Source organism: Cavia porcellus, unplaced genomic scaffold, assembly GCF_034190915.1.
Source record: "Cavia porcellus strain 051 isolate PalLab524CR breed Dunkin Hartley unplaced genomic scaffold, mCavPor4.1 scaffold_14, whole genome shotgun sequence".
NCBI lineage: Eukaryota > Metazoa > Chordata > Mammalia > Rodentia > Caviidae > Cavia > Cavia porcellus.
The window spans coordinates 3,576,068-3,591,855 of NW_026947497.1; the positions used below are offsets into that span (position 1 = coordinate 3,576,068).

Sequence of the window (15,788 nt, forward strand, 5' to 3'; positions counted from 1 at the left end):
TAAGACATACAGTGAAGATCTCCTGTGGACTTGCTTTGAAATCAGTGTTTCTTAAAATTGTTTCCTTATGATCTGTTTTGTTGTGTTTTGGTATGTTTAATCTTACCCTCTTTAAGATATGGGCAATTCTTTTGAAGATAGCAAGAGGCATTTTAGTAGCCATTGTTGATCACCTTGTATTTTGTTTTTAAATCATATACTATGTCTATTGTTTTAACTGACTGCATTTTGCTTTGTCACATTTGGTTTTATTCTCTTCAAACAAAGTAATAAGAACTGGAGGAGTAATAAAATCAAAATGTGTAATTATTATTACAAAAAGAGAGGAAAAGAAAGTGCTCTAAAGGATATAACCATATACATGTTTAAGTGTGTAAGACAGATAACCATATTACTAAGTTTTTGTTGGATCATTGAGTAGAACTGTTTGCAGTCTCACTGTTTAAATGTCCACTTTGTATGCTTTAATTTTGTAACATGAACAGCAACTTCTAAGATGACAATATGTAATCTATCAACTAGTGATTTTTACTATGTTTTTTTGAAATTCTGTATTACCTCTACCCTTTTTTCTATTTTGCTTTTTTTCTCTTTAAATAAAATCCTTTATTTAAAAAAAAAAAAAAAAAGAATGCCAGCTATGTACATCTGTACACAGCCTGCTTCCTAGTGAAGATGAGCTGGAAAAAAAGGAAATAAAGCAAGTATCAAGCTTTCGTCTACACACACACACACACACACAAAAATCCAAGAAGAGCTACGGAAAGTCGAGCACTAAGCTGGCTCGGCTGCGTTGGGTCTGGAGCTGCCTACCATTCCTTCTCGCCCCGGAAATGTGGGACTCGGGGTTAACTATGAAAATGTGCAACATGCGCTTCAGACAACAGAAGAAATAGTTCAGGTGCAAACTGCAGCTAGGCGTAAGTATCATTAGAGTCACAGAAGTGTTTTTACAAAGGCCAAATTAATTTCTAATTTTTCCCAGCACTGCACCATGATTCACTCACACAGTCAGATTCAGCCACCTCTGAACAAGCGCCACCTATTAGACACGGCCATGACACAGACAATCCAGCTTTTCACGCTGAGCTGGGTGAAATCACTAGCTTAATAACTACTTTCCTCTTACATCATGGACAACAGATAGAGGCTCAACACAGAGATTTTAGAAGAGGCACACAGGCCCAGCCAACTCCAAGCAGCAAGCGGGGCCCAGAATCCAGTCCCCAGCCCTGACCGTGCACCAGGGTTGAATTCCAGTGCCCGGGAAGCCTTGGAACTTCCCTCCCAGGCAGTAAGACCACGACCTGTGTCTGAAATCGCCAGAGGACACACGGATTCCCCGAAGGCCCAACTGGCCCACACCCAGTGAGCTCCAAGTAGCAAACAGTTGCCAGCAGTCTGCCTCGGGAGCCAAAAGTGGGCCAGATGATTCCCAGGGCACCAAGGAAGCTTTGAAACATCATTCAAAAGACGGAAATAGGCGGGACTCCAGCTGGCAGTAAGGAACAGCACGCAGCCCTGGGACCTCGGCTGCCACGCCACAAGCTTCCTGCGTGACTCCTGCCAGCCCTGCAAAACATGGGCTGCCCTCGGACCTTGGCCTGCACAGCTGCCCACTTCCTGCGTGGCTCCAGTCAGCACTGAGGAATGCCATGCTGCCTCGGGAACTTGGCCCACACCCAGCAGGTGCCCGGACCCAGGACATCTGCTGGCCCCTCAGGGACACTCCCTACCTCCTGGACCTAATACTGCTATTCACCTTCAGCTCCCACCCTTTCTCCCAGAACCTTGGACTACAGCAGATTAACTGTGCTAGCTGAAGGGAGATTCAGTGACTGCCTCACTCAAACAGAAGATCTCGGCAGGCTCCAGTCAGTGTGGTGAGTATGCCCCTAAAATAGAGGTGCGCAGTGGGTAAATAGGGCCAGGAGTAAAGCTCCCTCCAACTAACTGTAAGACCTTGGTGAGTCCAGCAAGAGTGTGGGTGACCCCTTCCTGCACAGAAAACATCAGGCAGGGTGAGGAGTGTGCCAATAAGGACTCCCCCAACTTGGAGAAAATCAAAAGGGCTTATGAGACACACAGGCACACAACAGGGACACAGTAGGGCCTCAGCTGACACAAACACGATAGACAGGGAGACCTGGTGACCTGGAATAACCTGAAGATTAAGTAATAGCAGAACTAAAAGCTGACCCACATCAATACTACCAGGCTTGTCAGCCCAGGAAGAATACAGGACTCACCCAACAGGCCCTGCAGGGGGAAGTCAGGTGACCGGCCCACCTCTTCATTGAGGGACCCAGAAACTGGACAGACATCAACCTTACAGTAGGACCCCAAGATACACACTACCAACAGTTGACACTAGTGGGACTGAAGGACCAAATACTAACTCAAAAGGGGGAAATGGCAAAACAAAAAAGCAAAACGTAATCTCAAACATCTAGTCCACCAGGAGCAAGTACAGGAGACACTGAAATGGAGGACTCCAAAAGTAACACAATGGAAATCTCTGAAAACATAGCAAGTAAAAAAAAAAAAAATAATAATAAATGCCATGAGGATATAGAGGAAATCAAATTAGAAGTGCTCTCCCATGTAGATAGAAATAACAACCTTAGTAAAGGAGATGCTGAGCACAGCTAAAGAAGAAATAGAAAAAAGTACAGAAGCATGGGAAACTGATTGAAATCTTGAATGAACAATTTAGAAAACAAGCAGAATTCATGAGACAAACTCAAAGAGACATCCAAGAAACAAAAAATTCTTTTCAGAGCTGGCAGAACAGTTTAAATGAAGCTGAGGACAGGATTCCAGACCTTGAGGACAGTATCACAATTAGCGATCATGAAAGGATAGAACTTTTAAAAATAAAGCAGCATGCAGTGACAATCCAGCAGCTTGAATATGATGCCAAGAGAAACAATGTAAGATTAAGAGGCATTGGGCTGGGGATTTAGCTCAGCAGCATAAGCACCTGCCTTGCAAGCAGGCGGTCGTGAGTTCGATCCCCGGTACCGATAAAAAGATTAAAAAAAAAAAAGACTAATAGGCATCAGTGACCATGCAGGAGTCAATGCAAATGACATAACTAAAATATTCACAGAATAGCAGAAAATTTCCCAAACATGGGGAAAAAATCTGATACACACATAAATGAGGCATACAGAATGCCAAACAGTCACAACCAACATAAATCTACACCCAGACATATAAAAATTAAGATCTCAGACACACAGTATAAAAACAGAATACTACAAGCTGTTAAAGAAAAGAGACAACTCAACTATTAAGGAAAGCCCATTAGAATCACAGCAGACTTTTCAGGGCAAACCCTTAAGTCAAGAGGAGGTTGGAGTGAGGTATTTCAAGTCCTGAAAGAAAACACCTTTCAACCCAGACTGATGTACCCAGAAAAACTTTCATTCCTATTTAATGGAGAAACAAGATACTTCCATGACAAAGAAAACTGAAGAAACTGATGTCCACCAAGACAACCCTACAAAGAGTATTGAAAGACATACTAGATAAAGATAAAAAAGACAACAATCCCCAGAACAACAACAGAAAGAAACCACCAGGTAGGACAAGCAATTAAACAATGGGAAAAATCAGAAAGCAAACAACTGGAATATAGCATGGCAAGGTTGAGCCAGTACATATCAGCTATATCTATAAATGTAAATGGCCTCCATACACCTAGCAAAAGAAATAGGTTGACAGAATGGATCATGAAACAGGATCCCACAATATGCTGTACACAAGAAACGCATGTGACCCAAAAGGAAACTAATAGATTAAAAGTCTAAGAATAGAAACAGTACTCCATGCAACAGGAAGCCAGAAAAAAACAGGGGTAACTATCCTATTTGCAGACAACATGAACTTCAAACCTAAAATGACTAAAAGAGATAAAAAAGGTCATTACATACTCGTCAGTGGAAAAATTCAAGAGGAAGAACTAACAATTATAAATATATATGCACCAAATACAGGAGCACCCAACTATATAAAACAGTACTAATGGACATGAAAAACCAAATACACAAGAACACAATTATAACAGGAGATCTTAGCAGCCCATTGTCACAAAGAGTTAGATCAACTAGACAAAAAGTCAGCTAAGAAATAATAGAACTGAATCACACCTATGAACAATTGGACTTAGTAGATGTTTATAGAGTGTTCCACCCAACCACATCAGAATGCATATTCTTCTCAGCTGTGCATGGAACATTCTCCAAAGCAGACCATATATTGTCCCATAAAACATTCTTAAGTAAGTGCAAAGGTATTAAAATTATCCCATGCATAACATCTGACCATAGTGCACTGAAATTGGAAATTAATGGCAAAAGAAATTGCAAAACGTGCATAAATACATGGAAATTAAATAACAACCTTCTGAGCAACCAGTGGGCTACAGATGAAATTAAAGAAGATAGCCAGGCATGGTGGCTCATGCCTGTAATCCCAGCACTCGGAAGGCTGAGGCAGGAGGATCGTTGAGTTCGAGACCAGCCTGGGCTACAAAGTGAGTTCAAGGCCAGCCTGAACTGCATAGAGACCCTGTCTCAAAAAGACAAAAAAAAAGCAATCAAACAATACCTACAATTCAATGAAAATGCAGAAGCAACATACTGCAATCTGTGGGATGCAATGAAAGTGGTCTTAAGAGGGAAATATATAGCAATAAATTGTCATATCAAGAAAACAGAAAGAGAGACTGGGGATTTAGCTCAGCAGCATAAGAACATGCCTTGCAAGCAGGCAGTTGTGAGTTCAATCCCGGTACTGATAAAAAAGAAAAAGATAAAAAACAAAACAACAAAAAAACAGAAACAGTGCAAATAAACAACCTAATGCTTCATCTCAAGCTTCTAGAAAGAGAAGAGCAAGTTAAACCTAATGCTCATAGAAGAGAGGAAATTGTAAATATTAGAGCAGAAATCAATGCAATTGAAATTTTAAAAAAAAATACAAAGAATTAACAAATTAAAAAGCTGGTATTTTGAGAGAATAAACAAAATTGACAAAGCTCTAGCTAACCTTATGAAGAAAAAGAAAGAAAAAAACTAAATTCACGCAATAAGGACTGAAAAGGGGGAAATTACAACAGATCCCATGGAAATTCAAAAGATCATAAATACCTACTTTGAAAACCTCTACTCACGTAGAGTGGAAAACACAGAGGAAATGGACAGATTTCTGGAAACGTGAACTACCAAAGCTCAACCAAGAAGAGACAGCAATTTTGAATAACCAATATCAGCTATGAAATTGAAAATGTAATTAAAAACTTACCAAGAAGGAAAAGTCCAGGTCCTGATGAATTCACGGCTGAATTCTACAAGAAATTTAGAGAAGATTTGATGCCAATACTCCTTAAACTCTTCAGTGAAACTGAAAAGGAAGCCATCCTCCCTAAATCATTCCTGAAGGCAAGTATTGGTCTTCCAAAGTACCAAAACCAGAGAAAGATCCAACCAAAAAGGAGAACTATAGGCCAGTCTTACTAGTGAACATTCATGCAAAGATTCTCAATAAAATACTGGCAAATAGGATGCAGCAAATCATCAAGAAGATTATACATCATGACCAAGTGGGATTTATCCCAGAAATGCAGGGATGGTTTAACATATGCAAATCAATAAATGTACTATACCACATCAACAGAGCCAAAAACAAAAACCACATGGTCATCTCAATAGATGCAGAAAAAGCTTTTGATAAAGTCCAACACATGTTCATGATAAACCTTTCAGAAACTCGGAATACACGGTGTCTGCCTCAATCTTATAAAGTCCATCTATGACAAACCAACAGCCAACATTATACTAAATGGACAAAAACTGAAAGCTTTCACTTTAAATCAGGAACAAGACAAGGATGTCCACTATCCGCACTCCTATTCAATATAGTTCTAGAAATACTACCCAGAGCAATCAGACGGGAGAGAAATAAAAGGAATAAAGATAGGAAAGGAAGAAGTTAAATTATCATTGTTTGCAGATGACACGATACTCTACATAAAAGATCCAAAAAACCACATTAAAAGACTACCAGAAGTAATAAACAAATTCAGCAGTATAGCTGGATACAAAGTAATTGCTCAAAAACCAATAGTATTCCTGTACACAAACAAAAAACTCACCAAGAGAGAAATTATGGAAATATCACCCTTCACAATGGCATCCAAAAAAATGAAATACTTAAGAATCAGCCTAAGAATGTAAAAGACCTTCATGCTGAAAATTATGCTATGCTAAAAAAGGAGATTGAAGAGGATATTAGAAAATGGAAGGACACTCCTTGCTCTTGGCTAGGAAGAACCAACATTGTGAAAATGGCCCAAAACTGTTACACAGATTTAACGCAATCCCAATCAAAATACCATTAACATACCTCACAGATTTAGAGAAAACACTCCTAAAATTCACTTGGAAACAGAAGAAACCTACAATAGCACAGGCAATTCTGGCCAACAAAGGCAAGGCAGGAGGCATCTCAATTCCTGACTTGAAACTATACTACAAAGCCATAGTGATAAAATCATCATGGTACTGACAAAGAAATACACCTGAGGATGAATGGAACAGATTAGAAGATGTAAACACTTCTACAAAGACACTGAGCCACCTGATGCTTGACAAAGGGGCTAAACGTGTTCACTGGAAGAAGGATAGCCTCTTTAATAAATGGTGCTGGAAAAACTGGCTCTCCACATGCTGAAGACTGAAACTAGACCCATGCCTATCACCATGCACAAAACTAAAGTCTAAATGGATCAAAGATCTAAATATTAAAACAGAAACACTCAATCTACTGGAAAACAAGGTAGGTAGAAGTCTTGGAAACATAGGGGTAGGCAGAGAATTCATGAACAAAACATAAACTGCACGGGAAACACCTCAAAGAATCAACAACTGGGATCGCATATTATTGAAAAGTTTCTGCACTTCAAAAGGAATCACCAACAGAGTGAAAAGAAAACCCACAGAATGGGAAAGAATTATAGCCAGCAATCTGCAAACAAAGGACTTATATCCAGAACATACAAAGAATTGAAAAACATCAAGCCCCCAAATTCAAAGCCCCTCTCCAAAAATGGGCATCTGAGATGAACACACAGTTCTCAGATGAAGACATACAAATGGTACATAAATACACGAAAAAATGTTCACTATCACTGGTCATCTGAGACATGCAAATTAAAGCAGCATTGAGATTGCATCTCACTCTGAAAAGAAGGGCTGCCATCAAAAAATCAACTGATAACAAATGTTGGCAAAGCTACGGGGAAAAAGGAACGTTTCTCCACTGTTGGTGGGAGTGTAGACTGGTGCAACCATTATGGAAATCAGTATGAAGATTTCTCAGAAGACTAGGATTGGAAATTCCATTCAATCCAGCTCTTCCCCTCCTGGGTATTTTCCCAGAAAAACTAAAAAGGTCATGTCACAGTGATATATGTGCGCCCATGTTCATAGCAGCACAATTTGTAATAGCTAAATCTTGGAAATAACCAAGATGCCCATCAACCATAGAGTAGATGAAAAAGATGTGGTATTTTTCTACAATGGACTATTACTCAGCTATAAAAAAGGATGATCTTGAGGTCTTCATAGGCAAAGGGAGACAACTTTCATTAGGCTATCCTCATTAGTGAAATAAATAAGAATCATATTTATAAATATCATATTGTCTCCAATGTAAAAAGTAACAAGAAATGCAGGAGTAATAAAACCCAAAATGTGTTAATGCTATTATAAAAAAGACAGGAAAAGAAAGTGCTCTGATATAACTGCGTGTATGTTTAAGTGTGTAGGACTGATCACCATACTGCTAAGCTTTTTGTTGGATAGTTGAACAGAACTGTTTGCAGTCTCCCTGTTTGAATGTGCACTTTGTATGCTTCACTTTTGTAACCTGAACAGCTAGTGATTTCTCAGTGTTTTTTTTTTTTTTTTTTTTTTGGAATTATGTATTATTTCTACCCTTTTTCTGTTTTGGTTTTTTTTCTTTAAATAAAAATTTAAAAAAATAATCAAAGGCACTCAAATAAGCAAACAAAACACTGTAGTACTACTTACAGAGGCAGCTACTGTTTGCGTTAGGTCTGAGCAATCTCATTTCATATCTAAATTTTAAAAATGAGTATACTTGAGTGTAAATAAAAATGTTTCTGGCTTTGGTAATAAATGAATTTTTCAGTTTATAATAACTCCCATAGTGCCTGCCTCATAGTGTATAACAAATAAATGCATCAAAGTATCCAGACTGAAACCAGGCCTGGTGGTCTGTATGCTCCTGGAATCCCAGCGGTCTAAGAGGCTGAGGCAGGAGGATCACAAGTTTGAGCTCAGGCTGGGCAACTTGACAAGTCCACAAGATCCGTCTCAAAATTAAAAGTATTTTCAAAGGGTTGAGAATATGGCTCAGGGTGAAGAGCCTGGATTTAACCTCCAGTACCATGAAAAAGCTACATTATTTTATCCTCTCTTATGCTACTATTCAACTATTAAATATCTAATAACTTCACCAGTAACTGCTGCCTTTCACATAAAAACTGAAAGAAAATATAACACTGAGAAAATGAAAGGCAGTTCTTTTAACGCTGTCATAAATTTATGATTCAGTTATCCTCCTTATACCAAATAGCCAAATTGGTAGCTATAAAATTAATCAGAAACATGAGAACTACTGCTTAGGAGTCCACAAAGCACAGCTCCTGGCCAGGAGATGGACTTTTCTCTGTGTCAAGTGAGTGATACTTTGTAATCATAAAACCAGAACTGTAGCTGATGGGGGAAGTTGGTTACACTGAACTCAAACTCAGTTTTAAGCATTAGGTAAACTGAACTAATTCCAATAAACTTCAGTTAAGATTTTAGAGATTAAACTCTATCTAATAAATCCATTCAGAAAGAAATATTTCACTTCACACCGAAAATTTTAAACTAAAGCAGTGATACTCAAATTTTTCTCAGGTATCAGACTATCTAACTTACAGCACTTTTTGGAAAACACCTTAAAAAACTGATTAAGGACCATTAAAGAGCTCTTTGCTGAGTCAGACCTTTCTTCTGCTAGGCTCTGTTAACGGTTGAAGATCCCTAACCAAAGCCTGAGACCACAAGTAGCCTGGACTTCAAGTTTCTTCAGATTCTGCAACATTGGCAAACACATAATGAAGCACGTTACAGAAAAACCTCAAGACTAAGCACAAAATTAATTTGCTTCATTTATATGCTATGTAGCCTGAAGGGAAATCTACACGGTGTTTTTAAACAGATTCATGGCATGGAATTTTCCACTGTGACATCATGTTGGTACTCGGAAAGTTTTGGATTTTGGAGCACTTCGGATTTTGGATTTTTGGGTTAAGGATACTCAACCTACAGCCTTGCACCTGAGAAACCAAAGAGTGGGAATGGGAAACAAAGAAAATCAACCCATATTTGATCTTAGTAGCAAAACCCTCTGTCTACATTGCGGAAGGACAGATTGAGATGCACTGAATGAGACACGTGAGCACTGACCTTGGTCTCCTTAGTGGCTTTCTAAATAACCTTCAGAAGCACCATCGTACTAAAAAGCTCTTCCACCGCCAGCTCTCTCTCAGTGCTCTGAATTCTGCCTTCAGATCTGACCCAACAGTAGGGCAGCTTAGGGTCCCTGGGGCCTTGGGATGGCCGTGGGGCCTCCACTGACCGGTCCTGCAGGGTAAGCGTCCAGCCGTTGCCTGCCACACACACCCACCCCCCTCTGCCTTCCCCCTGGTTTCCCTACTCCCCCAACCCTCCCTGCTCAGACTTTCCTTCTGAGCTGCGGTTGCTTCACCCCAGAAAACCACAACCATCCTGTACAACCTGGTCACCTGTCCTGTCACCCTCCCACCCAGTGCCCTGGGCAGCACACTGAGCAGTGACTGCATACACCCTACTTCCGGTCTGTGCCCAAGTGGCCCAGGTGAGCAGAGAACTCAACTAACATCTGTCCAGACGGGAAGGGATTGACTGAGGTCTGTGCCATCTCTGAGGTTTCATTTCAGTGCTCCTTGACAGCAAATACCTCCTTCAGCTGAAAAGCAGCACTCTCCCCTTTGCAAGACCGTGTGACCTCCTGGCTTCAGGTTCATGTGTCCCTCAGTGTCACCTTAGTCACAGAGATAACAGGAAGGAGAGGAGGTCGAGCCTGACTGGAGCCGACCAAGGACTGCCGCACGCCCCTTTGTATGAGGAATGAATTCCTAGCCCAGGAAGCTTTGGCAACACCTGCCCTCCCTCACTTCTTAATACGCTAACGTGCCCTTCCTACTTACCTGCTTCACACTGTGAATTTTCATGACAGATCACAGTTTGCACCCCTCACTTCTCTGAAAAATACACCTCCATTCTCAAGTGATCAACCCATTTCTTCACCAAGGAGACCCGGAAAGAAAAGCCAGAGGCACCAGGCTGAACTTACCATAGACGGAGGAGAAAGTGAGGTGGCTCAGATGGCAGATATCAAAGGCTTCGATGTGGACGTCTCTCCAGATGCCCTGGGTAGGGAAGGAAGGGCCCCAGTCCCAGCTGAAGGAACACTGCTCCTGCCACGCAAAGGAGAGACGGGGCTGACCACGCTGGTGTGCACGGTGTAAGACACCTGCCTCCCGACGCCACATCAGTCTGCTAACGCTGCCTAACAAACGCCAGAGCCAGCGGCTCCACCAAACCAAACTTCTGGACAACAGGTTCCAGAGGCCATGTGGTCACAACCAGGCTGAGGGGCCTCTTCCATGTCCCTGCTTGGCCTCAGACGGCCCTTGTCATTATGGCCTATGCTCAGGCTCCCCTGGGGTCTCTGTTGTCCAAAGCCAGTCCTCCAACATGCTGCCCGGCCTAACCTGTTCACTTGACCCGATGGCCTCCTTAAAGACTATCGCCAAATACAGGATGTCCTGGAGCACAGGGGTTAGGAGTTCAACGTAGGAACTGTGGCAACAGAATTCAGCCCATACCTGTGTGCACACATGGCATGTGTGTCTCTACATCGTGTACACCAGCCTCTGGTTGCCCACAGTTATTCCCCTCTAGGGCCCACACCCTTGTGCAGTACTCTCCCTTAGGGCTTGGACCTAGACAGTCACTTCCAGCCAGCCTGTGGCACATGGGCTGTTTTTCTTCTAAGACCAAAGATGTTAATATATGAGTTGAGTTATGCAGGTATAGTGTCACACACCTGTAATTCCAATTCTCAGTAAGCTGAGGCAGAAAAATCACTGAGAGTTCGAGGATAGCCTGGGTTATGTGGTGAATTCAAGGCCTTGTCTCAAAAAAAGTTGTTCCTTCTAAACTAAAGCCTCATCATTTAAATTTAACTGCAGTGTTGGTGCTTTGTGATAAGTGTGTGGGTTAGGGCTACAGTTTGGGTTCTCACCTCTGAAAGGTTCACCATCACTGCACTAGAACACAATAATGGAGGTGCCGTCACTTTCAGAACTGGGCGGAAGAGCACTAGGACGTGCCAAGCACTGGGAAGGGGGAACCGAAAAGCTGGGGCCCTCACTAAGGTGGGCTGGAGAAGGAATCAGACAGAAGGGAACTATGTCCACACGGAGGGAGCAGAGGGGCCCAAGGGGACTCTTCCTTCCTAAAAACAAAACGCAAGACTAGCATGGCAGCACGTGCCTCTCAGCCCAGCTACTCGGAGGCTGATGCAGGAGGATCCCAAGTCAGAGGCCAGCCTGGGCAGCTTAGTGAGACTCTGTTTCCTAAAAAGTGAAAGGGACCGTGGCAGAGCGCTCGCTTAGCGTGGGCAAGGCTCTCAGCTCAATCCCCCAACACCACGGAGGGAGGAAACCCTAATGCCACCTGGAATGCTAACACAGTGTGCTCTAGATAAATTCAGGCCCTCTGGACTGGAAACAGCTCCAGGGAAACAACCACCTGCATCATTTTCTTACGTTTTTTTTAGATGTTATGAGAACCTAGCAGTCAAATATAAGATTGTGTTGGCAAAAGTGCTGTCTTTGCAAAAGACTGCCTGGTCATAAAAGTCAGTAACATTCTCACAGTTGGTGACAAGTGTCATAAATCTGTTATGTTATATATTAATCTGTAAAATCACACACATTTCTTCCTCCTCCTCATCCTCGTCCTCCTCCTCGTCCTCCTCCTCCTCCTCCTCCTCCTCCTCCTCCTCTTCCTCCTCCTCCTTTTCCCTCCTCCCCCCCTCCCCCCTCCTCCTTCTCGAGCTAGGTTCTCACTGTGTATTTCAGGCTCTTGGCAATCCTCCTGCCTCAGCCTCCTGAGTCCTGGGACTGCAGGAGTGTGCTACCATGGCTGGCCTCTTGAGCCCAGTTTCTGAACCAGCAAGGCGAGTCGTCAGACCGCCTTCCTCCGCCCACGCCCCGCATGTCAGCCTGGCAGCCCTGGCGCCCGAGGCCCACCTTGCGGATGAGGTTGACGTGGCACTCGCCGTGCTGCTGCGGCGGGGGGCAGGCGGGGGGCACGGGGGGCCCGGCTCGGGCGCTGCTCTGCTGCGCGGCGTACAGCACTGCGGACTGGAAGCGCAGCTCCAGGGAGTTCAGGTCTCGGGCCAGGCGGGTGACGTCGAAGCTCTGCAGCAGGGAGGCGGAGTGGACTCAGGGACAGAGTGCACAGAAAGGCGCTGCCCCTCGGCGGACGGCGCCTCTCCAAGCCGCCCCTCGCTCTCCCTAAGCCGAGCTCGGCCACGCGGGTCTCGGGCTCCTCGTGTTTCTGCTGACAGGATGACCGGCCCGAGAAACAGCAGGAAACCTCAAGCCCGGGTGTCCAGTCCGGCCATTTGCACCTGGCCCCAAGCCCCAGTCTGAGACACCTGCTGCCACCTGAGCCTGAATCCCCAGGTCATCAGCTGTCACTGTTTTAAAAAAATATGTCCTAGCCAGCTGTGGTAGCTCATGCCTGTAATCCCAGCACTTGGGAGGCTGAGGCAGGAGGATCTCTGCAAGTTCGAGACCAGCCTCGGCTACAAAGTGAGCTCAAGGCCAGTCTGAACTGCATAGCGAGACCCTGTCTCAAAAAGACACACACACACACACACAAAAATGTCCTTGAAAGGAAAGGGAGATCACGGTACAACCTCCTAGTGGAATTTTCCAGAAGGAAAACATTTTGTCTGAATAACCGTTTGTCAGTCGTCACTTCTCGTAAAGGTCTGTATCTCCAAACAACAGAGAACAAAGCTGTCAACACTCTCTACCTGCCAGGTGCTTGCCAGCCACTCTGCGAGGTCACTCATCAAACTCCTGCAATGACCTCCTGGGGCCTGCTAAGGTTCCCAGCCTCCTTCACATGTGGCCATGGAGACATTCAATGACTGACCCAGTCAGGGCTTCAGGGAGCGTGCACCTGTCCCGGACCAGCGACACACACGCTTCTCTCCGTGCTCAAAACCAGCGCGGACGCACAGGCCTACACAGAGCCCAACACTACCACATACTTACTTACATATCTACGGAACATGTTGTCTGTTTTCCCAATGGAGACATTATTGAAGAAGATTTCGGCCACTGTATCAACTCCCTCAAAAGTCAAATTTACTTTCTGCCATTTGCTTAAAAAAAAGAAAAAAATAATTTTAAATATAAGATATATGAAACATTTAACTTAGATGTCTTTTTGTAATTAGTTAACAACTAAGGAAATAAATATTTTAGGGGCTGACGATTTAGCTCAGCAGCATAAACACCTGCCTTGCAGGTGCACAGTCATGAACTTGATCCCCATACCAAAAAAAAAAAAAAAAAAAAAAATATTTCACGGGGAAAAAAAAAATCTTTTTTTTTTTTGGACCAGAGATTGAACTCACAACCTGGTGCTTGCTAAGCAGGAACTTGTGCTGCTAAGCTAAATCTCCAGCCCAAAAAATACATTCTTAAATAGCATTTCCAAAACAATTTTCAAGTGTAATAGTTCAACACATGCAATCTAGATTATCTTTCCCCACAGTAAGTCAATCAATTGCCCTAAAGTCAAGAGCATACCTATAATTTCCAAAGGTAGTGAGTTTTAGTTAATTCACCAAATTCTTATGAGAACCAAGTTAAATAATAGACACAGACTTTTCCACAAACTATTACACATAGAGATGCTAAAAGAACATGTTAAGCACCGACTAGTGTTTATGAGTGGATATTACATGGCCAGTATTCCAAGCACTCGGGAGGCTGAGGCAGTAGGATCATTGCAAGTTCAAGACCAGCCTGAGCTACAAAGTGAGCTCGAGGCCAGCCTGAAATGCATAGTGAGACCCTGTCTCAAAAGGACAAAATAAAAATAAAAAAAGACTCAGGATGTTATGGCTGCTATCTGGATGTTCCCCCTCCCCCAAATGCGTCATGTGCTCTAGATGGGAGTTTGGGGGTGACTGGATCATGGAGGTTGATACTGGATGACCCACTGGTTGCCTAGACCAGTTCCAGGGATGGTCTTACTGGCTGTGGGTGGCACCACCCAATATGCAGCCTGGATGGGATAAAAAGAGAGAAAGCCTCCTCCCTCTTGCCCGCCCTCCACAGACTGTTTCTCCTCTGCAGTGCTCCTCTGGCGCCATCCTTTCTTGGAGCAGCCGACTGCAGACTTACATCTCCACAAACAGTGAGCTCAACACACCTGTCCTCCTTTAACTCGTGGATGTTGGCTATTTTGTCCTAGCAACAAGAAAGTAACTAAGACAAGACTGCTGAAAACAGAGAGGTAAAGACATGACAGCCTAACCCCCACAGTTCTGAAGTGGGGTTACATCGGGACAGACGTGAGGCTGTTAGGACCTAAGCTGACTAGGGAAAGTCAACCAACTGACTTCTGGAGATGTGGTACCCAAAGTGAAACAGGCCTGTGTTAACAGGTATTTCAAATCCCTTCTAAAGCCTGGAGCAGCAGAGAAACTCCAAGATACTGTGCACAATATTCTATTTTTTTAAGACTAGTATTTTAATAAAAATTTCATATAAACAAGATTTTTTAATTTTAATAACAATACTGGTACTATATGTGCCCTTAGATTATATTCTGCTTCATACAGAAGTATTTGTTTATAATAACACAGAATATTACTGAAATCAACATGAGCCCTCCTTTCAGGTCACAGCATAAGGACAAAGCCATGATCTCAATGGCTTGTCAGCATCAACAAATCCTGTACTTTTGATCCTATTTAATCAGACTACACATACGTGGACCCTATTGGTTACTGGGGGGAGGAAAGAGTTTACATAGAGAATGGACCATGTCTAGGTGACTCTATGACAGAAGTGAAAACAGATTCCCCACAACACATTGCCATGGCTGATGACAAGGGCACCACCTTTACACAGAACAAAACGTAACTCACACATTTACTCTTACAGAAGAAGATTTATCTGAGCTAATGCGCTGATATACAACACAAGCAAACAAAAGCAAAAGAAGAAAAGCTCAAGTAACAATGAATAGTACACATATAAACTATACACACCTGCTATCAAAGGGTAATTTAAATTCGTTGCTGTAGGTCCAGTTCTCCAAGGAGATCCATCGGTAGTCAAGGTCGTTAAATCTGTAGTAAGGGTCCTGTTTATTGAAGCAAAAAAATTCAGGAGTTAACTAGCTATGCAAACATCAACATAAAATAAGCTGACAAGTATTGATCACCTAAAAATTAATGAACATTTGGTCTAGGAGTACAAAGAAGTTAGATAACCAACACTAAAAAATAGGAAAGAAACAACTCAAACCAGACATCTGAAGAGTTATGAGAGAAATACAGTTTTG

General features: G+C 42.9%; 1 protein-coding gene across 2 annotated transcripts in view; it reads right to left on the bottom strand.

Moving 5' to 3' along the window:
* Manba (mannosidase beta) overlaps positions 1–15,788 on the bottom strand; it is an 82,939-nt gene that overhangs the window by 54,649 nt on the left and 12,502 nt on the right. For both annotated transcript variants that reach the window (XM_063260559.1, XM_063260560.1), the window contains 4 exons: positions 15,493–15,587; positions 13,485–13,590; positions 12,443–12,613; positions 10,477–10,600 (listed from right to left, as the gene is read on the bottom strand). In XM_063260559.1, the coding sequence (XP_063116629.1) occupies positions 10,477–10,600; positions 12,443–12,613; positions 13,485–13,590; positions 15,493–15,587 (496 nt within the window). The remainder of the gene's footprint in view (positions 1–10,476; positions 10,601–12,442; positions 12,614–13,484; positions 13,591–15,492; positions 15,588–15,788) is intronic.